Source organism: Epinephelus moara, chromosome 16 (genome assembly GCF_006386435.1).
Source record: "Epinephelus moara isolate mb chromosome 16, YSFRI_EMoa_1.0, whole genome shotgun sequence".
Lineage (NCBI taxonomy): Eukaryota > Metazoa > Chordata > Actinopteri > Perciformes > Serranidae > Epinephelus > Epinephelus moara.
In genome coordinates, this window is record NC_065521.1 from 491,594 (window position 1) to 519,427 (window position 27,834).

Consider the following 27,834-nt stretch of genomic DNA (forward strand, 5'->3'; position numbering starts at 1 on the left):
ATCTTTATTTCATTTTTAATTCATTTTTTAGTATATTTTCCTTTATACATTTTTATTTTTGTATATTTTTCTTTATTTATACATTTTTTTTATTTTTTAGTATATTTTCCTTTATATTATACATTTTTTGTTTTTTTGTATATTTTCCTTTATTTATGCTTTTTTTTTTAAATATATTTTCCTTTATTTATACATTTTTTAAGGTATAATCACACAATCAGATGCTGCGCTTTTATTTTGTAACGCCAGCCGGAAGCGCGTGTTTGCGTGTGTCTGCGCTCGCCTTGACAGTGGTGAACAGTGCAGGGGAGTGGAGAGACGCTGGGAGAGGACTCAAACACTCACACACACTCACACACACACTCACCCATACACACACACACACTCAACACACACTCGGAGGAAGAAAGACGCACCAAAAGACGCACGAAGGTCAGCGGCTTTTTTTTTTCCTCTTAACTGATATTCTGCGCCTTTTTTCTCTCTCAACGGCAGGAGAAAGAAAAAGTTTCCAGAAAGAGAGGAAGAGGAGAGGAGTGTCGCTCGGTGTGAGCACGCACAGACAAGCACGCGCTCTTTGGCTTCTTCTTTTTGTCCTGGAGATAATTTGATTTTTATAAAAGATTATTTGTCATTTTTACGCACCGTTGCTGTTTTGGGGGACGCCTTGTTGTGCGGGCTGTTTGTGCACGCATTCACCCCCCGGGCTCTGTGTTGATAAACAGTGAAGAAGAAGGAGAAAGAGCAGAAGAAGAAGCGGACCAGGGCGGACCAAAGGGGGCCACAAACTCACCAGGTAGGCACAAGTAGACCTGGCTCTGATCCTGCATCTTACCTGCTGCTTTATTCTGGCACATGCTGCAGAGACAGCACCACATCACCTCCAGATATTATTCTAATATCATAGGGAATGCTTTAAAGTGCTGCAGCATGTGTGTGAAACTCTGTTTAGGAATATTATATTGAGATAAAGCAGCATCACAGAGCAGCGTGCGCATGATTTAAGCCTCTATTATTACATTAGTATGTGAAATTATCTTTATAGGGAGTCAAAAATAGCTCAGATGCAACCTTAACTCACCACACAGGCTTTATTGATATTACAGAAATAATATAATAGATAGGGAAGCACAGTTGTAGCCACTCATGTGCATTAAAATGTGAATATAAAGGTGACTGTGTCATTGTGGACTCCCCATTGAGTTACTATGGGAACATTAAAGAGACAATAATGTGGTGTTTCATTTAAATAGCCTGTGTGTCTTTGCCAGGTGTGCTTAGCTGCACCAGAGCCTGAATAACTGCACTAAATCTGGTGTTATGGTTCACACATGACTGAACACATAGTTCCCAGGTCACCGTGGTGATCACGGCGTTCTTCCTCCGCACTGAAATATTGGGAAATCCCATCTGAATCACAGCAAAGTCAAAGTGTTCCTCACTTTAGATAAGCCTGGTCTGCTGCGTGGCACTTTTACCTGGAAAACTACACATCAGCCTGAGTGTGTGTATGTGTGTGTGTGTGTGTGTGTGTGTGTGTGCACCATTGTGCCGGCGCACGCCTCCCTTCTCCAGGTGAAAAGCCGAACTCGCTAAACTCGCTTTTGTGGAGCAGGACTTCAATTAGAAGCTGCCATTCACAGGCGCCTATTACTCCCTGAACACACACACACACACCACACACACACACACACATGTCTGCTGTGATAAAACCTGGAGTAAGATGGCAGGCTGTTAGATATCAGTCTTGAAGGAGCGTTTGTGTAGACGCCGACAACGAGCACCACCGGAGCCGTTTCCTCACTGGAGTCAATGGATCCAGTTTCTATTTGCAGGAACGCCGTGTGGTGCTTTTTAAAGCCGCAGCATTGTTTCATGCTCCAGACAGGCTTGGACAATCTACCTGCCGCACACACGGGAGTTCACACCACAGCTATATATAGGCATTCAATTCACACGTTTGCGCTTTATTGTGAAAAACCAGCAGAAAACAGCCTCTGAGACAAAAGTGGGAACGTCTGATAGCTGCAGCCGACGAGTCTTTGTTTTGTCTGTGGAATGTCAGCAAAGGTGACATCGATCTTGTTTCATCCAAACAACCAAATCAAATATATTTACTGTAATGTATGTGAAGGAAAAGCATCAAATCATAATTTTAAGAAGCCACAATCACAGATAAATAAAGAGATAAATCGCATCTAATGGCGCCACAGTGGCTCTGATAAAATCTTTACATCTGTGTCAAACTGTACGCTACTGATTTAAACAGAAGGACGTGAGGTTTGTTTCAACATTCAGAGGTTTGGAGGTCCATGCCACAAAATTTTAAGCATCAAACACTTAATTTTTGCACCAATTTGTGCCATTTCAGCATTAATCAGGGCGTCTACAGGTCCTTAAAAGGTCTTAAATTAGGCCTTAAAAGTCAGGAAATAGTCTTAACTGCGACAAACATTTTATCTAATTTCATTTATCCATTTTTTAAATTTCTTTTTGTGAAAATGAGTGACACCTTTCTATGTAAAAGTCCAAAACTTTTAATGTTACACATCTTTAAAAAAGTACAAGACCACGTGTACACCACTTACCTGCGATGCTTAAATAAATAAAACATGATTCATCCAAAACTCTGTCCCTAAATGTGGTTAAAAGGCGTCCTGATCGGGTCTTTAAAAGCATTGAATATAACTGTCTGGTACCTGTAGACACCCTCATTAATTTATGTTTAATTACGTCAAAAATAAAAGTCTGCTGCTACTTTAATGTTTTTATTGGAGGGGAACGTGTCCCGTGTCCCCATTGAAATCTGCGCCTAATTTTAAGGCATGTTACATTGTGCGGTATGTGCCGGGTAATCTTGTCGATCAGCGTCTGAAACCTCCTCCTCTCACACCTTCTTCAAATTAAGGGAGCAGTCGTGGTCTCCTTGTGCAGCGATTGGCCAGCTCAGTATGTGGAGGTATGAAAGTACTTTAGCTACGTGTACGAACAAGTGTCTTTGAGGATGGACTGTCTATGCACAGCTACCTCTGTTTGTGTCATTTATTAAGGTCACTCAGAGCAGGTTTAAAAGTTATATCGGTCAACACTTCATACGAATGTTCAAAAAATACACATCATTGAGTCCAAGTGGACGTTTGTGCCAAATTTGAAGAAATTCCCTCAAGGTGTTCTGCAGATATCACGTTCAAGAGAATGAGACGGACGAGGTCACAGTGACCCTGGCCTTTGACCACCGAAATCTAATCAGCTTGTCCAGCCCAGTAGACGTTTGTGCCAAATTTAAGAAAACGGGACATAAAGGGGGATTTATACTTGTGCGGCAGAGCCTACGCTGTTGTGAGCATTTATACTTGTGTGGTGGTGTGTCCGTGTCACTCTGCAGTTACACCTCCAAAACACTAGTTGGCAGCTGTAAAGTTTACTTGATACAAAACACACATTAAACACTCATTAAACACACATTAAACACACATTAAACACACATTAAACATGGCTTAATAGAGACAGTTTCAAACACAAATCAGCTTCACTATAACTCACAGCATTCACAGACAAACACTTGTCTTTATCTGGACACATTTTCCCCACAAATACAACATGCTAACGTTATTAGCACAAGTCTATGGCATTTTACATTGTATAAAAATTAGCCTAGCAGCTAGCAGACTTTTCCTCTTCTCATATAAAACCAGGGACAACAGCAACATTTAACAAAGGTAACGTTACAAAATTTGGCTCCATTACAACTCACTGCATAATCAGGAAAAAATAAGACTATAGAATGTAGAAGCGTCTACTTCACACAAATGATCCCTGAGTGCGATCGACTCACACACCAATCTGCTTGTTGTGCTCAGTTGCTAACATCGTATGGCTAAAACTTTGATTACATACAGTGTATTCTGCTTGCACTTGACAATGACCCCTGGAAAGTGACGTTTCAGCACAAACACACAAGCTGTTACAGCCTGACTTTAGCGCGATAGCTTTTACACTAAATCTGGATATGCCGATTGCTAACAGTGCAAGCATGAGAGTGTTAGCTTCAGAGTTGAGCTTGGAGTTTTAGGATGGTGCTGTTTCATTATCATTAAACCTTTATTTAACCAGGTGAAGACACAGTGAGATTCAACCTGCAGTTAGATGCTGGTCACTACGCTCCCAGTTTGGAGAAGCAGCCTAAAGCTAAAGCGATAGCAATAACACAAACTAATACGTAACTGATGAGTCTTTGTGTTCTGTGAACTAAAATTACTGTTTCTGTCGAAGGAGTCTGGAGCCTGTGGACGAGGGCAGCTGCAAAACATATTTTAGCCTCCTTAAAAAGGACCACCCAAAAAATAAATAAAAATCAACATCAGTGACACTATGTTAAGATTATTTTACAGCTTTACCTTGCTGTCAGACAGGCCTTTACAAGGAGGAGCTGAAGCTGTTATATGTATATATATATATGTTATATATATAGAGTGTTATTGTGAGACGTTCAGGACTGAACATGGCGTCCACAGCAGCACATGGGTTTATATTAGTGGTGGGGAAAAAATCGATACAGCAAAGTATTGTGATATTTTTGTGTGCTGATATCGTATCGACACATGGACAACAAGTATCGATTTTCTTTTTTATCATATGAATGATTTATATTATAAATACAAGTTTAAGTTTTGGTAGCCGACTAGAATAATGAAATCAATTGGTACGATATGGTACGAAATGATGAAATATGATTCAATACAATACGATGCGATGAAATATGATTTGATACGATACGATGGAATATGACTCGATACGATACGATATGACACTCTTTATTGTCCCCGTAGGGAAAGTCGCCTTTGACTCAGGAGCTGCCCAAGTATTTCTGCCTAGCATACGTACGCCATAGAAATACATACTACACATAACATTATGCACATCAGCCGTTCACGTATAGCACGTAACAGCACACGACAGAGCACCATAAACAAAGCACAACACAAAAGCATCAAGCGACATTTCAAATCTGAATTGAGGTCAGCACAAATAAATTTTTTAGAATAGCTGGCTTTTCAGTCTACTAGATACATCGCAATACTCAGCATATCGCAACACGTTTAAAATCGCACTAATATCGTATCGTGGCTTTAGTATCGTGATTATGTCATAACAGGGTCTCTGGTGCTTCCCACTCTGAGTTTATATGCAGCTACGACATCACGCAGAAACCTACATCAGGTCATGTGGGAAAAAGGTTTGGGTTTTTTTCAACAGTCTGTTTATTTAGTTTTCAACATTATACAAAATGACAGACACCGATAAACATCCTACATTGCATACTATGGAATACATTTACTTATAAGTTTCAGTCAGTTTCAATGCAGAGGTTGTGATTATGCTTCCTCGATTATGTCCAACGTACAAGACAAGACGAAGATATCTTACGAATGGGTCCTTTATACATCGAAACCATTCTTGTTTATCTTTGATTGTGTGCGTAATTTTTTCCAAAGGAAAACACGCAGACATTTCCTGAAGCTAATGCCCCAATGCTTGGTCGCTAAGTGCGTCTATAAAAATTTGTTCACTGCGTTTTGTTTTTTGTCCCTTTGGATAAATGCCAAGAGCAACAAATTTAGGATCCCCCGTTAATTGAATTGATATAATGGGAAACAGTTCTTTGAAGAGCTTCAGCAAATAGCATTTTGACGCCGAAACATACGGCCAAATTTTGAAAAACTGGGCACGGAGATATGGAGAAAATCAAATTTTCAGAATATTTTTGACCAGCCGTTATAACAGTATTGGGACAATATGGTATTTAATAGATAACTATCAGTATTATGGATAAAATAACAACGTAATAGAATAGCTAGAACAGAACTTTACTGTACTTCAGCCTTTATAACCAGGAAACGACAACATTTTCTGTCCAAAGTCGAAATCTAGCTTAATATCACGCTATCAATATAATTTATCTACATGTAAGCAATTTTTGTATTTTTTGAAACTTAAATCTTGAAATTTTGAGTCATACTTAACCCAAACTGTGAGATCAGTGCTCTACATGCACATTCAAAGGGATCATATTTACTGTTTTCACCCAATATTAACTGTATCATTTACAGTTTACTAAATATGACCCTGCTCATTGATTCATTTTCTTTTCCAGTTTTTTGTTTCAACTTCTGTCACTTTACTTGAGTCCAAAACATTTTTTTAGCAGCTTAATTAAATGACCTTTGTGACGTAAACCATGAGGTACATTGAGTCATGTTTTCCACTTGTTTCTGTTGCCGGTCCCATCTTCGATGCTTCAAATGATGAACTTCCTCTCGCATGACATTATTTTCCTACAGTGACTTCTGCCGTATCACCACTTTCTTTTACAGCACTCTCTGGTTGTAAACGCCACTCGTGTTTGTGTTGACGCAGGTGATATTGATGGAAATTCAGCAGGTTGAGCCACAGAGAAGTTGTTCTCAGAAAGTAATGAGGGTATTTTTGGATCTGATTCCACTTACGTTCCCAGTTTTGCATTGTAGTTATTTTTTTAGACCGTTATAAGAACGATTTGATGTCGCAGCGTGCATGAAAACCCAAACTCGAACTTTCTATTTCAGAAACGGCTTCCAGTTGGGTTGAGATAATGGAAACATTTCCAAACCTGTATACCGAACTTTACTGGAAATGTTATTAGTGACGGTTAGTTGCCAGAAACTTTAAGCTCCCTGGCGATAACTCTTCATTAGACTTTACGAATCAGCCCTTCCTCGTCCACTGCGACACTTTCAAAGCACGCAACAGGAATAAATAGGAGGTCAGGTCACCTCTTTCGTCGGCTTCACATCCAAAGTGTTGCTATATTGGAGCATTTTAAGGTTTCTTGAGAGACAAACGCTGCCATGTCTTGTGTTGTCACCCCAAAAAACACATGAACTCTCTAGTAAACGTACATCGCTTTAAAAATATGAATAAGTTTCAGCTCAAAACAGTGTGCATCCATCCTATATTCACATCCAAAATGATGCCATCTTGGTGCAGTTTTAGTTTTGTTTCGAGACTAACTCATGTCTCGTCTCGTCACCCCAAAAAACACGTTTTTTGTAATCAAACAAAGTGTGCGCTGCTCGTCCCCTCTTCTACCTGTTCTGAAATTTGATCTCCTTCATGTTGCCGTGCTCAACTCGGCAGTGAAGACTTGTCAGAAACTTGCGGCTCCTGTTTTGTATAGATAACTCTTGATTCCAACTTCCAACAACTACAACAATCAGCAGTTTCTCGTCCGTTGCGGGACGTCAAAGCGAGTGACAGGACTAAACAGAAACAGGACATCTGACAAATTTAGTTTGTAGTTAAATAAAACACCTTGTCCTTTGGGTGAAATCCAAATTTAGTTTTATAAGAAGCCTAACTCCATGCCTCGTCACTCCAAAAAATCAGCCAATTCTCATCCGTTGCGGGGTGTCAAAGCAAGTGACAGGAGTGAAAAGAAACAGCAAATCCAACAAAGGTTCAGCACCACATAGTTCGTAGTTAAATAAAACACCTGTTTCTTCGGCTCAAATCCCAAATGTTGTTCTACTGGTTGTTTTAGTTTATTAAGAGGCGAACTCAAAAAACGCATGAACTTTCCAGTAAACAAACACAATGCGCAGCGCTCATCCTCCCTCCCACCCCCACTGAAATGTGATCTCCTTCATGTTGCCATGTTAGTCCATTTATAAACATAATATAATGTTAAAAACATACGTCCACACAGGACAACGATGTAGGCAAATGCAGGTTCAGACAGTTTGAGTTTCAACAAAATGGCTCATCTTTTTGGTTTAACGTTAAGTACAGAAATGAAACAGAAATTAAGCCAAACACAAAATTATAAATCAGTCACAAATTCACATCAGACTTGAATTTGTGATCTTCGTACGTAAAAATATTAATTCCTAATAAACATAAACCCTTGTCTGACTGACCTTGAATTCTGTATTTATCTGCCCGTTTAACTCCAAGAAAATAGGGTATTAAATAAACGAGGATTTCTACTTTCAACCAGGTCTTTTTAATATTTTCATAATTTACGGGTGCAGATTTGGTCGATTTGAGTTGTTAGTTTGGAGCAGAAAGAAGCAAAAATAAATATACTGGTGGAATTAATTGCTGAAAACTAGAGATGTACTGATTCCACTTTTTCCTTCCCGATACCGATTCCGATCCCTGAACCTTAGGTATCTGATCTGATACCAGCACGTAAAATAAAAATGGATGGGATATGAATTGTTGTATGTCTCAACTCCTAAAACTCTGTGTAAAATATTAAGAAATAAATACATAATAGTAGACTGAATGCCATAAAACATTTTTTTATTATTATTATCCAGTGTTGACACAGATCAAGACACAGGTTATAGTGCAGCCAAACAATTGACACAGATCAAGACACAGGTTATAGTGCAGCCAAACAATTTGGTAAAAAAGACATTATAAAGGCTACAGTAGAATGCTTTTTAAACTCCGCTCCGTTTCCGTTTTGTTTGCCTGTAGCGTGCGTATGCGTAATGACGTGAGGCATTACGTGGTATCGGATTGGTCATAGGCTGTACTCACCAATACCCGATGCCGCATTTAAGGCAGTATCGGAGGCATTTCCGATACTGGTATCGGTATCCGTACAACTCTGATAAAAACAAACCCAACTTTATTTATTAATTTATTTTTTGTATCCCCATTATCACCTGGGGTCCACACACACACAGTCATACACACTTGTGCACAATGTGACGGATAAACGCAACAAACAAAACGGCTCGTCTTATCGGTTTAACGTTAAGTACGGAAACGAAACAAAAATTAAGCCAAACACAAAATTATGAATCACATCAGACTTGAATTTTTCAATATTTACATAATTTACAGGCTCAATTCACTTGTAGCTCCTGAAATGTTTGTAGATACTGTTTTAACGCAACTTTAAAACGATCCTTAATATTCTCTTGAACAATGTTCACTAGCTGTTGTCTTGATTTTCTGTTTTCGGGTGCAGATTTTGGTCGATTTGAGTCGTTAGTTTGTAGCAGAAAGACGCAAAAAGAAATATATTGGTGAATTAATTGGTAAAAAATAGGATATATTAAGTAAGTTGCCATCTTTGCTGTATTACAGATGTGTTAACAGATTTGATAAGTTGTGTGGACTTGTATAAAAGTGTAACGTATTTATATATTTTTGTTTGTTTGACGTCTTTCTTAATATTTATTTCTATCAAAAGCTAAACAGTTGAACAGATAAAGAGCATCTGTTGATTTTGTAGATATAGACGAAAGAACAAAGTTTCAGAGACGTCCGACAGGCTGGACCGAACCTCCTGGGAGCTGCTGTCCTGTGAACGCTAACAAAGGAATTGTTGTTTGACTTTCTGAACTTGTTTAAACTCAAAGTGACTCGTTTCTCTTCTTTAGAGAGACAGATTGTTTTTAGCTAACTTTAATGTTGCTGGTGTGTTCAGTAGAGATTCAGGCACTGATGAATCATGGTGGTTGCAGCAGGCTGCTCACAGGTCGGTCGATTAGCAGCAGCTCTGTCAGCTGCAGGATTGGAGGCTGTAGTTTAAATAAAATGTCTTCAGTTGTCGTCTTCCCGACTCAGGCTGAGTGGAGGCCTGCCTGGCTCCCTGGGCTGAGGCTCTCTGGGCCTATTCTGGGCGAGGCGAGCCCACCACCTACACATCCTGCAGGGGTGGAGAGAGGCATGTGGTCCTCCCAGCAACCCGGGCCTGCTGACTGCCACTCCTCTGTTAGCGAGGCCTCCGCAGGGCCTCACATGCACATAGGAAGAGTCAAGAACAAGCCTCCACTTTTTTGTTTTTTTTTTTCCTCTTCTTCTCAAATCTAAGGTGGCAAGCGACAAGTATTTGGCGCGGAGCGGAGTGTTTCTGTGCTTTGTAAGGGTGGAGAGTGGAGGCAGAGTGAATGACAGCAGAGATAATTACTAATCTGACAGCAGAACACATATCGAGAAAAAGTTAATTCTCTGGCTGCTGTCGATGAGGAATCTGCCTGATGTGTGTGGAGACGCAGTTTCAGCTTTTTATTTCTGTCTGCTTTCAACCAGAGTGTAACACTAAACTACTGCAGCCGTGTAAGAGGCAGCTGCGTCGTCTTTAAAGGGACAGTTCACCTTAAATCAAACATATTTCCCCTCTTACCTGTAGCGCCTTTAATGTTCACATCTCCCGTAGGTGAGTAGATGCCCGCTTCCTTCTGCAGGGTGATCAGGGTTGGGTCCCCTTCACATTGAAACCGGTACAAGCACCCTGCTGAACCTTTTCTCGGTACTTAACCTCCTCTGTAATCACAAAAAATGTGTTTTGAACAAGCTGCAGGGGTGACGTAGGAGACAAAGACGCACCTCTGCTCCTCTGCTCTTTTCCAATCACACATAGTGGCTCCATGCTGCGGCAGACATGTCGTGCCGTGACTGTGTCCCATGTATTTTGGCCCTTAGATTTACGATGACCGCACATATCACTTACCCTCTTTCCACCCCCTTATGGATGCCTCCTTTTTTGCGGTGATACAACTGGCGGGTGTAGTTCGGTAGACAGAAAGTAGTTCCTACATGAAACTGCTCACAACTTGTGCACCTGATATCTCAAGAATTCCTTTAGGGAATTTCTTCAAATTTGGCACAAACGTCCACTTGGAATCATCAACATAATGATTAGAATTTAGGGTCAAATCCAAGGTTGTTGTGACCTTGTCTGTCTCATTCTTATGAACGTGGTATTTGAATAATGCCTCGAGGGATGTAATATTATTATTATTATTTTATTTGGCACAAACGTTCCTCCGGACTCAAGGATGAACTGATTGCATTTTGGTTGTGGAAGGTCAAAAGTCAAGGTCACCGTGACCTTGCATCAGTCTCATTCTTGTGCACCTGATATGTCAAGAACTCCTTTAGGGAATTTCTTCAAATTTGGCACAAACGTCCACTTGGAATCATCAACATAATGATTAGAATTTAGGGTCAAATCCAAGGTTGTTGTGACCTTGTCTGTCTCATTCTTGTGAATCCTTCCATTCCATCCATTCTTCTTTTTTATTATTTGGCACAAACGTTCCCCTGGATTCAAGGATGAACTGACTGCATTTTGATTGTCGAAAGTCAAAAGTCAAGGTTACCGTGACCTTGCATCAGTCTCATTCTTGTGAACATGATATTTGAATAACTCCTCAAGGGATGTTTTTAAATGAAATTTTATTTGGCACAAACGTTCCTCTGGACTCAAGGATGAACTGATTACAACTTGGTAATCGAAGATCAAAAGTCAAGGTCACCCTGACCTTGCAGCCATCTCATTCTTGTGCACCTGATATCTCAAGAACACTTTCAGAAAATCCACTCTGGGTCAAGGATGAACCGATAAGATTTTGGTGGTCAAAGGCCAAGATCACTGTGACCTTGGGTCTGTCTAATCTTGCGGACGTGTTATCTCAATAGGGCCTAGAGGGCAGCCAGACCTGTATCCATTAATCTCGTGCTGACATGAGCGCAAGCCTCTTGTCTGTGAGTAGATCACAACAAGGTCTGTGGATTATCTTGAGAAACTGGGTCATGATTTCTGGAAAGAGACATTAATGTTGAGTTTTTTAAATTTACTTTTTTGGTGCTTAGAGCACCACAAGCTGAGTGACATCTAGTTCCATTATAGACATCTCCAACAGTCGGTAACTCACACCACAGGTGAGAGGAAGAATGTCGTTTTGTGTCTTCATCCAACACATGAAACAAATATTTCCAAGTTAAAACACCTGAACAGACGCAGATACCAAACTGGGTTAAAGCAGGAATATGAAATTCCTACCTCGACCATTCAGTCTATAAATGTCAGATTTAACCGTTCACGCACCTGCTGAGGTCTGATAACTTGCAACCATGCACCTGCCAAGAAGAATATGTTCAGTCCAAATATAACACATGTACATGTTTCAGAGGAATGTGCCTCCATGTTCAGAGTGCGGTGGTGACTCTGGTGCAGAGTCAGACATATGTGCTACATGCTAAGCTAACAGACAGGAGAGTGATGTTGATCTTCTCTTCTGATTCTCTGCAACAAAGTGAAGATGCATGTTGTCTTAAAATGTCAATGAGCCCTTTGAATATCTGTTGTCGTCCTCCCTCAGGTATGGCGGCGGTGTTGCCGAGAACCCTGGGTGAGCTGCAGCTCTACCGGATCCTGCAGCGGGCGAACCTGCTCTACTACTATGAGGCCTTCATCCAGCAGGGTGGCGACGACGTGCAGCAGCTGTGCGAGGCCGGGGAGGAGGAGTTCCTGGAGATCATGGCCCTCGTCGGCATGGCCAGCAAGCCGCTGCACGTGCGCCGCCTGCAGAAGGCGCTCCGCGACTGGGTCACCAACCCGGCCATCTTCAACCAGCCGCTCACGTCGCTGCCCGTCTGCAGCATACCCGTCTACAAGCTCCCCGAGGGCTCGCCCACGCTGCTCAGCGCGCAGGACCGAGCCAACACGGCCAGCGTCAAGATGCCCAAAGCCGTCGCCGCCGCCTGCTCCGACCCGGGGAAGCTGGACGTGGCGCGGGACAAAGTGTCAGCCGGGTCGCCCCTGCAGGGCAGCAGCGAGGCCCGCTTCTGGTCGGGACACAGCAACGACAGCGAGCACAGCCTGTCGCCGTCAGACCTCGGCTCCCCGTCCTCGCCGAGAGACGCGTTAGAGGCTCTGGACGCCGCTGCCGTCCAGTCGGTCCTGGAGTGTGTGGACAGGATGGCACCAGGACTTCCTAAGACAGACTTAGCCGAGGTCAAAGAACAGCTGAAGAACAACAAGAAACTGGCAAAGATGATCGGACACATCTTTGAAATGAGCGACGACGACTCACGGCGGGAGGAGGAGATCCGTAAATACAGCGCCATCTACGGACGCTTTGACTCCAAGAGGAGGGACGGCAAACACCTGACGCTGCACGAGGTTGTCCACGAAAAATATCTTGACTTCTTAATGAGTGAATTTGTCTTTGAGGTTTACGTGACGTTCTGATTGTGTGTGTGATGTGCAGCTGACGGTGAACGAGGCGGCGGCCCAGCTCTGTATGAGGGACATGGCGCTGCTGACACGTCGAGACGAGCTGTTCGGACTCGCCCGGCAGATCTCCAGAGAGGTCACGTACAAATACACCTACCGCACCAGCAAGTGAGTAACACTGCTTCTGTCTTTACGCTCACTGTTCATCCTTCAGGAAGACGTTCTGTCTCGTCTTAAATAACGCTGATGTTTCCACGCAGGTCTCGCTGCGGTGACAGAGACGAGCCGTCCCCGAAAAGGATTAAAACAGAGGTAAGGTCAGATTTTGCAAACATTAGTTTTGGTTGAACTAAACAAGCAGTTTGATGCAAACACTTTTGGTTTTGGGACATTTCAGGGACATTTTTCGCCCTTTTTTTAGACGAAGCAAATGTCAAAACCACCTGATAAACTCAGTCAGTGATCTGCAGCTGTGCACCTGGCAGTTTTAAAAGACAGCCGTTCCTGCTCACACTGCACGCCCAGCTCTTCCTCTGCTTGTTCCAGAGAAATCAGAAGTTAAACTTAAAAAGCTTCACTTCCTGTGTGAAAGAGCTTCCAGACGACGTTTATGCACCAGACGTGTGTTCACTCTCTGCTGTTTAAAAGGAGTCAGCGGTTTATTTTTAAAAATATGATACAGACATTTGACCTCTTTACTTTTGGCTCCTTTTAATAAATAATGAAGCTGTCTCTCACACACTGGTTAATTTTAAATATTTAAGTGTAAAGACGGCGGCAGATGGAGGTCGTCCGTGCGCAGCTATCAGAAACAGAACATGCGCAGCCTTGAACCGAGTACAAAGTGTGTGTGTACGTCTCCTGACACACTTGGCTCCGAGAGTTGTCTTTGAGCTCTGAATGGCTCCTCTCAGTTTGTGAGGCGCTGATGGAAAACATGTGGTGGCCCAGAACTCTGCAGGGATTTCAACCACGACGACGAGCTGCAGATGAACTGACACCTGCTCACTAAAGCTACTCTGAGCTCCCAAAAGACGCGGGGAATTCCTGCCAAATTCACTTTCAGGCCGCTGTTCTGCAGAATCTGAAAAACTCCCAAAAATTCCACTTTGTTTTGTCAGTTGTTTTCGTATCAAAGGAAATGAAAATGCTGATCTCACATTACTGTTAGTAGTGGGTAGAGTTATTTATTTATGTAATGCTCTTTTTCAAACAGATGCAAAAGAAGAATAATTAAATAGATCATGATATTGGACACAATTAGATGCATAAATTAATAAGTAAAAGCAATAAATATAGAGTTAAAATTGATTAAAACAAGATGAAAAAACAAAATGATTAAGGAAAAATTTAATTTCAGGCAAAAGCAAATTTATTAAATTATTAAAAACTTGTTGAAAAAAAGATAAAGACACAAAAAATAAGGTAAAATCACAAGTTTTTTTTCAACAATATCTAAAAAAATCTGAAGTTTTCTTGTTTGTTTTTTTCTCGACATCTTTAGGAGAACTTCTTTGACATCCAGGAGGCGCTGCAGGCCATCCACATGAGGCAGGAGATGCTGAGGGAGCAGCTGGCCTGCGCCAAGTCGAAAGGAGAAGAGACCGTCGGGCGAAACCTGCAGGTAGGCCGAAATCCCAAAAATGAGAGAGGGAGTTTCTGGTTCTTGTAAACGAAGCCTTTGGGTTTGAAAAATGAAGCCAATGCGGAAGTGGCTGCATTCTTTCTAATGGCCAGCAGGGGGCGACTCTACTGGCAGCAAAAATACATTAGATTGTACAGAAGTTAATGAGAAAATGATCTGACTCATCACTTGATTCATTTTTTCAAATTTGGCACAAATGTCCACTTGGAATCAACAACAAAATGATTAGAATTTAGGGTCAAAGGCCAAGGTTGTTGTGACCTAGTCTGTCTCATTCTTGTGAACGTGGTATTTGAATAACGCCTCGAGGGTTGTATCATTATTATTATTATTTTTTTTTTTTATTTGGCACAAACATTCCTCTGGACTCAAGGATGAACTGATTGCATTTTGATTGTCGAAGGTCAAAAGTCAAGGTCACCGTGACCTTGCATCAGTCTCATTCTTGTGCACCTGATATCTCAAGAACTCCTTGGGGGAATTTCTTCAAATTTGGCACAAACATCCACTTGGAATCATAAACAAAATGATTAGAGTCAAAGGCTAGTCAAGGTTGTATGTCTGTCTCATTCTTGTGAACATGATATTTGAATAACGCCTCGAGGGATGTTTTTGTATCTCAGGAACACCTTCAGAGAATCCTTGACCTTGGTGAACATTGTCCTGATGAGTTCATGGTCTCAATCTCTAGTTCCAAGTCTTCTTCAACTCAGCATGACGTTGACTTTGTAAATGATCGTCCCATTAAGAGTAAAATAGACGATAAAGCCGAGGATACTGGCGGCGTCCTCCACCCTCTTAAATATGGGCACTTCTGGCTCCGAAAAACCAAGATGGCGACGGCTCAAATGCTGAACTTGAGGCTTCAGAACTGGAGTCCACAAACCAGTGAGAGACGTCACAGTTGCTATGTCGATTACTTTTATATAGCCTGTGTTGGAGGGGCCAGTCGCAGATGGTAACTGTTAGGACAGATGTTATCTTTAACAAGCTAGACAGGACGGCAGAGGAGATACCTGCACATCAATGTGACTGGGCTAGAAAGACATTTATATTTAAGGTCAAGAAAATTCATGTTGAGTTGCGTTTGATTTCCCACCAGCAACAAAATGCAACAACTTTCATTTCTTTAATTCTGTTTTACTGTAAATAAAGTTTGTGTACTCCGGTCCCAAGCTCTCGTCTCTCGCCCAGTGACAGCGCACAATTTAAAACAAGTCTAAAATAGTTTATTGCTAAAACTCTACGTCATCTTCTCGCCAACAAACATGGCGACAGATCTCCCTGTCAGCAGCTGTTTGTGGCAGCAGGATCCAGTTGGTTCCCAGTCCTGCTCCTTATTGGTTTCCAGTGTTCCTAATTAGAGCCGCAATGTAGGAGGAGAGCTTTATGATAACTCATTAGCACAAAGACAAGTTCATGTGGACAGTTAGTGGAGAACACATGCTGCTGCTCTTCTTCATGTGTGAACGTCATGTGTGCACACACTGGTTTTATCAGCCGCCGTGTGTGCAGCTGCAGTTCCACTTGTCAGTTTGATGTGATTCCTCAGAAATCATGTTCAGGAGAAGAAGATTTCATGGCTGCATTCACTCTGCGGGGTCCTGTGAGCCGCTGCTGGTCCCGTAATAATCTGAGCTGACAGTGACGTGCACACTGACAATGAGATGTTTTTATTCCTGCACATTTCTGTGAATCTGAGGTGTCAACTGTTTGTCAGTCTTTGCTTCAGTCGGCCTCCGTGTTAATGCTCGGTGACGGCCACAAGCTGGAGTTACGCTTCTCCAGGCTGCGTGTGAGTGAACGTTAATGGCTTCTTTTATACCTGTTGGAGGTGTGATTTACACTACAGTTGAAAAGTTCTCGTGCCGCTGTAGCTTGACTGTGTACAGTCAGACGTTCATATTTCTGAATAATCTTTTGTGCTCTAAGTTTGTAGAAACGCCACGTTGCAAGTATGTTATGATGCCTCTGCGTCAGTGACAGCCGTGGCCAAAGCCTTTAGGTTTTTTGGTTGTACATCTGCCTATCTCATTCGTGTCATGATCTCAAGAACACCTTGGCATTTTTTCAAATTTGGCACAAACGTCCACTTGGAATCATCAACCAAATTATTAGAATTTAGGGTCAAAGGCCAAGGTTGTTGTGACCTTGTCTGTCTCATTCTTGTGAACGTGGTATTTGAGTAACGCCTCGAGGGATGTATTATTATTATTATTTTTTTTTTTTATGTGGCGCAAACGTTACTCCGGACTCAAGGATGAACTGATTGCATTTTGGTTGTCGACGGTCAAAAGTCAAAGTCACCGTCACCTTGCATCAGTCTCATTGTGCACCTGATATCTCAAGAACTCCTTTAGGGAATTTCTTCAAATTTGGCACAAACGTCCACTTGGAATCAACAACAAAATGATTAGAGTCAAAGGCCAAGGTTGTTGTGACCTAGTCTGTCTCATTCTTGTGAACATGATATTTGAGTAACGCCTCAAGGGATGTTTTTAAACAAAATTATATGTGGCACAAACGTTCCTCCGGACTCAAGGATGAACTGATTACAATCTGGTAATCGAAGATCAAAAGTCAAGGGTTAAATAAAAATTAAAAAATCGTAGCAACCAGACCAAATCCAAGTGTCTCAGCTGAAATAACGCTGCGCCTCCAAAGTGTGTCACGTTTAGCAAACCACAGCGTAAAGAAAACACAGGAGAAGCATGACATTTGTTTGTTGCGGCCATTTTTCTGTTGTGTTGTTATAAATTATTGGTAATCAGACTAAATTATGATGTCATCCTCACTTCATTAAGGTCAGTATCTGAGCTGCTGAGAAGAATCAGGTGTGTGGGCGCTGATGTAAATGTTGCCTACATATATAATTAAATGATCTTTTTTTTTTTACTTCCATCCAATTTAATTTTATTGATCCTCATTAAAGCTGCGAGGGTAAATCTTTCAGCGTGTACATAGAAATCCAGCTGTGTTACGTCTTATACAGTTTTGTTTTCTGCTGATTGATTTTCACTGCAGTTAATTTAGAATGAATAAAGTGTCTTTGAAGTCTTATTTTGGGTTGTTTGTGTTCATCAGATGCAGCTGGAGCGTCTGCTGGCCAGGCAGATGGAGATCCTCCAGGACGCAGCCGTCCAGGAGCGACTCCAGGCTCTGGACTGGAGGATCCCCCCCGCCGCCTTAAAGTACCTCAACGACGCCCAGAACACCAACGGAGCTGCCGCCGATGCCAGCAGAGACAACCAAGGTAGGACATGAGCAGACGACGGGGACGAGATTAATTACTCCGATCCCCGGTCTTGAAAATCCCAGACTTTAAGTATTTTATGGAGCTGCTGTTTTCACACTTGTCATCTGGATTTAAATATTTCATATAGCTCTGGAAACAACGCAACGATCCAAAAAATATATATCTATCACCGTTGTTTTGGGTCGTCCAGGTTTAGTCTGGACCTATTTTTTGACAAGTTGTATCAGCTCACTGCTGCCCCTAGAGTCCGATCAAGAGAAGACACCCAGCTGTGTTGACAGGAAATGAAGCGTAGTGCGACAGTCTCATTTGAAGAGTATTTATGTCTTAAAATCCACAGGATGTGTACGCGACTGTGTGGATGGAAACAACACCTATAGGTGCTGATTTTCCACCCGGCCGTGGCAGCTGTCACTTTTTATCTCAAACACAGAAGAAGAGGAAGAGAGAGAAAAAAAAGCATCATTATTCAAGATCTTCCTTCTCCTCCGGGCCTCATCTCATTTTCATCCCTTTCCTCCCTCACCCACTCCCGACAGCTCATTATATCGCTGTTCCCACAAATCCCACAATGCACCTGTAATTATCACGCCCACGCCTGTTTACCTCCAGCCAGTTGCCTGGAGGGGGGCGTCTCTCTTTCTCTCCGTCTCACTCTCCGTCTACGTCTCTCTGTCCTCCCCCTCTTCTTCTCTCCTTTCCTTCCTCTTTTTCTTCTTCGTTTCCCTTTTCTTTTTTTTCTCCTCCCTGTCATTTGTCATTTCTTCTCTTCTCCTTCTCGTCCTCTGAGTGTCCTAACCTCCTTCCTTCCACACAGTTGTTTATCTCATGCTGTCTTTTCCTGTATCTCTCTCTTAATCACCATTTTCTTCTCGTATTCATTTTCCCCTGCTCTGTACTCCTTCCTCTGTATGCACATTGTTCTGTAGCTCACTAGTAAACCTCAAATGAAGAAATATAATGTAATCAATATCAACTGTAGTCTATAACACATTTCAACACGTTTTGCAACTGTGCACAGCTGCTTTTTCTGATGTTTTCTGATTCGATTTGATTCAAAGGAATATTTCAGTTTAACAATTGACGCTGGCAGCTGAGGGTGTCGATCAGAGCGCCAACTTTGATTTCATTTTAACGGCTCTGAAAGTAGAGGTGGTGGTTCGAAGGTTCTTTCTTCCAAAAGAATAACCAGCGGGCCGACCGAACGGTCAGCTGTCACTCCCCCACTCTGTAAGCTCTACTGCTCCGTGTCCGTGGACCACCTGTTAACATTTGGGGTGTAAATCACCAGTTTCATCACGATACGATATTATATTAATTCTTTGGATAATGATACAATATTTGCCGATATTACGAAGTCTGCCACAATACGATTTTGATACGATTTAGAGGCCTGCAATCGATATGAGACAATCTGTCTGTTACAGAAGAAGATGCCACGACCTTCTTTTTCACTTTTGGCCATAAAAGATAAAAACAACATAAATAGTCACTCTGATTGGCTGTTCAGGTTTTATTTCCTCGCCCCTATAGCGAGTGAATCTGCCTGTAGTGAAACCGGGGCTAACCGGTGCTTCCTCCTCAGGCTCCACTTCACTCAGCTGCCCCACAGACCCGCTGCTTCTTCCCACTTTAACCTGAATAACAAACCGGAGCTAGCTGGGAGCGGCTAGCGGAGCGTTAGCCGCAGCATGACCGGAGGGAAGCACAGCCAGTTAGCCTCCGCTAGTCTCTGAGCTAGCCCCGGCACTCCGTTTGGATCCAACCGGAGCACCGAGCCCTGGTTTGTTATTCAGGTTAAAGTGGGAAGAAGCAGCGGGTTTATCGGGCAGCTGAGTGAAGTGGAGCCTGCGGAGGAAACACCGGGACCGTCTGGATGTAATAGTCCGTGGAGGTGCTCGGCTGCACAGATAGGAAACCCCTCGGCTGACAGGATGTACCACTCTCTCACTCTGCTCTCTCTCACGCAGGCGCAGAACGTACGTGCTACTTGGCCGTCGGATGTAGTCCGTGTAGTGTGTTCAAATGCAACTGACACAGGGCGACGAGGCGACGTAGACGACGCAACAGTTGGCTTTCGTCGCCACTAGTTCTTTGATGTCGGTTTGGTGTGTCCGCACCTTAAGTCAGTGCGTCACCCGACAGAACAGCACAGCCAAATTTTAGCCTGCATGCACGTCTTTTCAGCGAAACATTGTTGAAACAGCAGCTAATGTTGCTGTAGTGAGACGTTAGCGACTGGATTCACTTCAGTCTCATTCTGATTGATGATGAACATAGTACGAGCTGCACCTGAGGCGAGCGAAATGAGAATAACTCTGTTTGTCCTTTGTGTTTCTGTCTGTCCCCTCAGATGAACGACCAATCAACTTGCGTGTGGTTAGTCAGAACATGCAGGAAGGCGACCTCCCGTTGGGCAAGCAGCTAGCCAATGAACTGAAGCGCCATCACAACCACAACAACAACAACAGCAACACAGACGAGACCAAAACACCAGCAACAGGTTAGTGATGTTAAATTTGTCCTACAGTTGCTACAAGGCTTTATGCTGCATTATCAGCCTCTTTGCTGATGATACCATCCTTTATCTCCAGAAAACGGGACGTCGCAGCGAGCGTCCAGCAACGCAGAGAAGAAGACCATCAAGTCAGAGCCGGAAGACTCCACATAGTGCCTCCCGCCTCGCCCTACCACCACCCCCCACTTCATTCTACTCACACTTGACAGTATGCAGTTATTACCCGTCAATAGATACTAAGCAAGCACAGCCACAGTAGAGCCTTAACAACCAATGTTGCCTCATGAATAGCATTTATTTTTCTTTGTCTTTTTGTTCTTTTGTTTAAACGGTATTTGCCAAAGCACCTCGAGAGCATGACGAGAAGCCCCTCAGTGCTCCGCGGGTCTTTGTCTGTTGATTAATTGTACACGTTAGATGTACATGTAATTTAAGAGTGATCTGTTTGTATACTCTTTACCTCTTCCTGAGTGTTTTGTTTGTTGCTTTCTTTGGACAGCCAGGTTGCAGGCTGTGACGCCGGGGCTGAGTCTTAACTCAAAGGTAGATTCAGAGATGAGACAGAAGCAGAAAGGTTGGCTGTGTTGCTGCACGTCTTCAGCATCTTGGTAACACTTTATATGACTACCATGTAGCCAAATTTTAAGGCCTTCGTCACGCACTTTCACCTTAAAACTAAAGCCGCAGAAGCTGCCAATATTAAATCTAAAATTGTATTGCCAAACAAGCAGTGGTAGTCTAAACATGTCTTACTTTGGTCCTGAAATATCTTGATAAATATTTGACAGATTGCTACGAAGTTTGGTTTGGACATTCCTAAAGACTTTGGCGATCCTCTTGATGTAGCGCCATCTGCAAGTCATTCATAATGAAGCAGTGAAATATCTTAACGTTTCCTGAGTAGAGTAGTAGTGGTTTGCTGCCTCTGTGAAGTAGCTGTCTGTTAGTCACTCACTCTACAGCAGGAAATGGCGCTTCAGAATAGAAGTGCTGTGCCGGAAAGTCCGTGCACTTCAAAATAAAGTGTGAAAAAACTTGACACGTTTGAGAGTCACTTGCGGTCCATTCAGAATGGATCTGCGACCCACTTTTGGACCGCAGCCCACCAGTTGGGAACTATGGCCTTCAGGTTTTATGTGGCGCCCTCATCAAGTCAGAACGTATTGGTCCAGTAATTTGGTTTATGACCAAATACCTGCAAAACTAAGAACAATAGCTAGCATGCTAACTATGATGGTGACCATAGCAAACATTACTAGCTAATCATTAGCATTTAGCTCAAAAGCAATGCAAGTGCAGTCTCGCAGATCATTTTCATAATCGAAAGACGAATTACAGTTATTTTGGGGTTGGCAGTTCTGCAAGGTCATCGAATCAATATTACCCTAATGCTAATAGTAAACAGTATAGATAAAACTTGTGATATCTTACTTATTAGGGCTGCACAATACATCATTTTTCAGTCGTCATTGTGATGTCAGCTTGAGCGATAAACACATTGCTAAAGACTACGATATAGCACTTTGAATTTACTAACAACGTATTAAAATACATTATATCGTTAGGCGCTATTTTGTCTGATACCAGCCATGCAGTTAACTCTCGGGCCAATCACAAAGAGTCCTCACCATTAGGCGTCATAATTCTGTTCACGCGACTTACCGCAAAGGTAGTAAAGTGTGCAGGCTAACGTTACCTTTTGTAGAACACCTACTGGAGTTCTTATTGTCACCGATTCGCGTTTCCCGCCCTTGGAAGTGTACCACCATCTGCTGGTTCATCCGAGCCTTATTGAAAGCCGTTGTTTCTTTCGGACTTTAAACCGCAGACGCACTCAGGGTGCTTTCAGACCTAGAGTTGGTTCGTGTTCTCACGGCAGCATTTACAAGAGGACCAGATCAAATGCCTTGTGTGAGAAAGCTGCTCTTGATTGGTCAGAATTTCCATGTGGGAAAAATCCAGGAAGTAAAGCAAACGTTGAAGAAGAGTACACTTGCAAGATAAATGTGACACTTTCTAATGTCACAATGGAGGGACAACTACGCAGGTTGATTTTAGCGCTGCTCATTGTGGACTATATTGCTGTCATTGTTCATTTTAGTCAAACCATACAGTTTGAAAACGAGGCGCGGCTCCAACTAGAAAACAATGTTTTGATGCATTGGATGTGCTGAATGTGCATATTAAGGCAGTACAGGAGGAGGTGCACATTAATAATCCTCCAGGACTGTAACATGCTCATGTTTAACCCAAACAATGTGTCATGTGACTTCGATTGAACCGACATTAAGCACCCCTGTATAGCCACGAAGGAACAGTCCTTTGTTTCATATCAGCATTTTCCTTCAACTGTGACGATTCGACTGAGATCGGCGGTCAAATCAGGCTCCGTAGATCGAATCGTCCACTGTTCTTGGTCACCCCTTCAGGAGAGACAACATTTTAGCATGGTGTCCTCATATTGTGCAGCTCTAAATCTTAATGGTAGACATACAAAGCGTTACCTAAAAATGAGATCTTTGGTCAGTGGCATCATTTTTCGTCAGCATCCAGAAAGTCACTCCATGTCCATGACTTTACAACTCGTCTCCTGTAAGACGTTCAAACCTACCAGCACCAGCCAAAGATTCAGCAACACTCGGCTGCTGGCCGTCGCCCCACGTCTTCTGAGCCTCCGTCATTCTCCCAAATCTAACTTAGGGTGTCTGCATTTGTACTGTAACTCAGAGGTGTAAAAAAAAAAAAGTACTGTAGGGAGATGGAGTCAGGACTCAGCCCCTTCAGCAGGTTTTCCTTTTTTCTTTACTTTGTCGTTGACTTCAAATGGGAAACCAGGAGAGGTGGGGTTAATCCTTCCCTCCGCGCTCTTGTCTTGTGTATATTTATGGAAGGTAATTTAAGAAGAGGATGTATAGGAGCTGTTGTGGAGAAACAGCAGGGGACCTCTGTCATTCGTCTTGGTAGGATGGCTGGGCTGGCATGCCGGAGGCCGAGCTAATTGGTTCATTTCACTTTGTAATTTAGCTAAACACTGCATGCTGGAGCGAAACCACGCATCTGCAAACGGGGTGTATTTCAGGACTAAAGATGTGGTTTTTCAGCAGCTTTTTGGAGACAGAATCAAATATTAAAGATTGCAGGTGTGTGTTTTTTTTATTTCTCTCCAGCTGCAGCCAAAAGCAAAATTTCCTGTTTATTGCTGCTCTTTGCGGAGCAGCAGCCTGGGGTCTGTAAATAGTACCGTGATAACAAATAGTGCTAGCCTAATCTCTCAACCAGGGTTTGTCAAGTGTAACTTTGCTGTAGATTTTTGGTGTCAATACAGTGTTTATGTGTGTAGAGCAAAAACAACAACAAAAAAAAACAACTTAAGTGTCACTGAGGAAAAAAAAACAACCGTGTGAAAGTGTCTGGTATATAAACACATGCTTTACATGATGATAATGTTGATTAGCCTTAGCTCTTAACAGTGTTTAACCCCCCTGTGATGGCCATCAGTGCATATTTCAAAGACGTGTTCTTGCTGTTTAGAGGTAGATACATAACAATAAGTGTTCACTGTGTTTTTCTGTGTTGGCCACACTGTGTAAATACGTCTGTTTGGTCCCAGATGATAATAACGTCCAGACAATTTGGTCTAACTCTTCTTTCCTTCCCCCCCTTCGTCCCTGCAGATAGTTTAGTCTCACTCAGCGTAATGGCAGACCAATGCAATATTTATGTAAGTAATAAGTCTATTTGCATACTCTATGGATCCATCGTTGTGTCATGTGCTCGGTAACTGTACGTCTGTCATGACCTTCAGGGTGGGAACTCACCTGCGATGTGGGAGATGTTTGTGTTGCCTCACTTCTGGTGGGGCTGTATTTGTATTTAAAGACATTGTGCTCTGTTCATCAAATTCCTTTTGTTTCAAGGAGCCGTTTGGGCGAGGAGCTGCCGCTGTGGGCCAGAAGTTTACGTACACTTGTAGAGAACACGTAGGTAACGGCAGGCTTGGGTTTCCGATAATTTTGGGCGCCTGCTGTGCAACAGAAGGTACAGAGGTCAGAACCACTCTACTTTGGGGGCACACCAAATCGCTGTACTTTGACGTAGTTATTGCCGAACTCCTCGAGTTGAAAAAGCGCCCAAATCTTTTTTTCGTCGTCTTTTTTCCCATTATCCAATGGGATGATTTGAGGAGATACTGGTGGCAGCGGTTGCTGGATACCCAGAGCTGTACGGCCCGATGATAGACAGCGGGTCGTCAAACTGCCCCAGAGTCGTCCTAAAATATACCTGGAAACACTGGTGGTACTCCCCATTGGACTTTATTGGGCCTAAAGGGCATTTTGATAACTGGTACCACTTCAAAGAAATCAAAATTTACATTTCATGTTTTTTCAAGCGGTAGCAGGCACCTGGTCAAAATGTCTTGCGGAATTTTCTAGTTTCTTTAAGTGAAAAACACAAAAAAATCCCTTCTATGAATTTATTATGGATCTCCTGAAAGTGCGACCAACTCTACCGGGTACGAAATCCACACGCAGCACCCTGATGTATCGGTTTTGACGATGTACAAAGTTGTGTCACTCAGGTTTGCTCTGTGGAGTGGCCTCATCACGTCTTGTGAGTGATCATGATTGACTGCAGCTGGTTTGAAACACTCATTAGTTTCAGCCACAAGCACGACAGTTGGAAAGTCTAAGGAGCTCAGCGTGGATCTGGAAAAGTGAATCATTGACTTAAACATGTCAGGACAGTCACTGGGAGACATTTCAAAGCAGCTACGTCCCAAGATCAATGTCGCTGCCATGATCAGGAAGAAAAGTCAAGCTATCACCTGCAGCTGAGAGGAAACTGGTCAGGGTGATTAAGAGTCGACCAAGAACCACTTAAACGCAGGTCTAAGATGAGTTAGAGGCAGCAGGAGCACAGGTTTCAGCGCCCACAGTTGAGTGTGTTTTACATCACCATGCAAGGAGGAAGTTTGGCTCCAGAAGCGGCACGTTAAAGGCCCTGATGCACCAAGCTGACAGTCGGCCGTCAGTCAGTGTTAGGCTGTCAGTGAGCGTCTGTTGCCCCTCGTCAGCCCCTGTAGGCTTTTTTTTTTTTGGCCGATTCACTATGTCGAATCAGCATCGGCAATTCAGCACAGCACATGTGAATAGAAACAGAAGTGAGGAAAGTAAACAAAGAGCAAACGCCAAGAGGGAGTGAGACCAAAACAGACTTGTCAGATAAGGTAAGATTCATTTTCTTTAGTCACTGAGCTCTTTAAACGTTTCCTGATGGTTTGTGTTGTTGTTCACTGCCGCACGGTAAATACGCTCTTTTTTCTTTCAACACTGGGCTGTGTTGCTAACGTGCTAACTGGCTAACTAGCACCAAGACGGTCACCCAGTAATACAGACTGTCGCTGTCTGCCTGTGTGAAGAGTAACTTCTTGTCATGCAGGCGCAGAACGTACGTACGAACTAGCTGGCTGTCAGCTGTAGTCTTTGCGGTGTGTTCATGTGCAACTATTTGGCCGAGACACGACGATGTGGGGCGACGCTAGTTCTTTGAAGTCGGTTTGGTGTGTCTGGGCCTCAAAGGCTCGACTAAAGTTGGCTGCTGATCACATTTTGGAGGAAAGTTCAGGGGTTAGATGAAACAAAAATCGAGCTATTTGGCTTCAGTGACCAGAGATTCGTTCGGACGATAAAGGGTGAAGCCTTTAACCCAAGACCGTCATACCTTTAGTCGAGCATGGTGGTGGTCGTGTTATGCTCTGGGCCTGTTTTAGCATTGCTGTAAGTATGTTTTTAACTCAGAAAACCCATCGTAAATACACAAAAGAACCAAATTTGATGTTTTTTTACACTGACGAATACGAGTCGTAGAAATAATTGGAAACCCAAGATCGCCGTGACTTCCGCCCACAGCTGCAGCGAGGATTTGGAGTTTGCAAAACTAGCTGGTGAATTCTGGGAGATAACGCCGTCGAGGTTTCGGGACAAGATGACCTTTTGTCTCCGGCCCCGCTCGGCTCAAACACTGTCCTAGTTAGTGTGACTGTTGTATGATGTTTCAGAGAATAGCGCATGTCTGACCTGCCGTCTCACTGATCACCGTTCTCCTCACTGTTTATTGTAAAGTGATAGATTAGGCTTCACCTAGTTATGCACCTGTTTTTTAAACACTAATATATTTTATTTGTTATACAGCACATAAACATTAAACTTTATTTTTTTGAACTCTATTGTGAGGTGCGTTCTGTGATCAATGCTCAGAAACAAACGGGGGAATCTGAAGGTTGGGCCGGGGTTAAAACTTCCAGCCAGTTCAGTGTGAAGCTGAACGCTGCATCAGACGCTGAATTCTAACAGGTGTCACAGGTGTCCCACTTGACTCAGCAGCTCCTGTGTTCAACGATGTTAAATTACTGTTTTTCTCAATGGAGTCTGGCTGTGAAGAGGGCGACAGAACAGCTTGTTGGAAATCACTGACAGAAAGGTAAAGAGGTGAAAATACTAATTTATATGAAGGCAGTGTCCTAGCTGCAGCGGCCGCAGGTTCGATTCCAGCCTGCGGCCCTTTGCTGCATGTCAACCTCTCTCTCCCCTTTCATGTTTGGCTGTCCTATCCAATAAAGGCAAGGAGCCAAATAAAATAATCTCTGGAAAAAAAAAAAGTAGAAATAAATAAATGTCCCACCGATTGAAAAAAAAAAGAGAAATAATTTAATTTAGAAAATTATTTGACAAAATGAAAAAACACTTTGGAAAATCTTTATTATTATTATTATTATTATTACATTTTAAAATTATGTTACAGAATTATTATAATTTTTAAGGTTATTTCCGTGTTTGTTTTTACTTCCTTTCTTTTTTTAACTTTTTTTTACTACTACTACTACTTTTTACAATTTTTTACTTTTTTTTTTTTATTAATATTGCCTCCCTTTTTTACTACTACATTTACTACTAAAGCTATTTTTACTTTTTTTTTAACTTTTTTTTAGTACTTTGACTACGACTACTTCTGCATTTTAATTTTTCTTACTATTTTTATTAATTTTTTAAACTTATTTTTACTACTACTTTAACTACTAAAAGTCAACTAATTTTTTACTACTTTGACTATGACTACTTCTGCATCTATTTTTTTCTTACAATTTTTCTTATGTTAACTACTACTTTAACTACTAACTACTATTTTTACGTTTTTTTGAAACTTTTTTTTCAATTAATTTTTTTACTACTACTACTTTAACTACTAAAAGTAACAAAAAAACATTACTAATTTTTACAATTTTTTTTCACTATTTTTTTTACACATTTTTTACTACTTTGACTACGACTACTTCTACGTGTTACTTTTTCTTTCTTTTTAAAATATTTTTTAACTTTTTTCTTCTTTTCTTACTA

General features: G+C 42.3%; 1 protein-coding gene across 1 annotated transcript; it reads left to right on the forward strand.

The window, feature by feature from the left end:
- The first annotated feature begins 329 nt into the window (after window positions 1-329).
- On the forward strand, window positions 330-26,666 carry LOC126402319 (NGFI-A-binding protein 1-like). Its single transcript, XM_050064210.1, has 9 exons — window positions 330-432; window positions 726-796; window positions 12,165-12,967; window positions 13,056-13,189; window positions 13,282-13,333; window positions 14,526-14,645; window positions 17,751-17,919; window positions 20,276-20,425; window positions 20,517-26,666. Exons 3-9 carry the CDS (start codon window positions 12,167-12,169, stop codon window positions 20,591-20,593), a joined length of 1,503 nt encoding a protein of 500 aa, XP_049920167.1. The 5' UTR covers window positions 330-432; window positions 726-796; window positions 12,165-12,166; the 3' UTR covers window positions 20,594-26,666.
- Window positions 26,667-27,834: the final 1,168 nt, after the last annotated feature.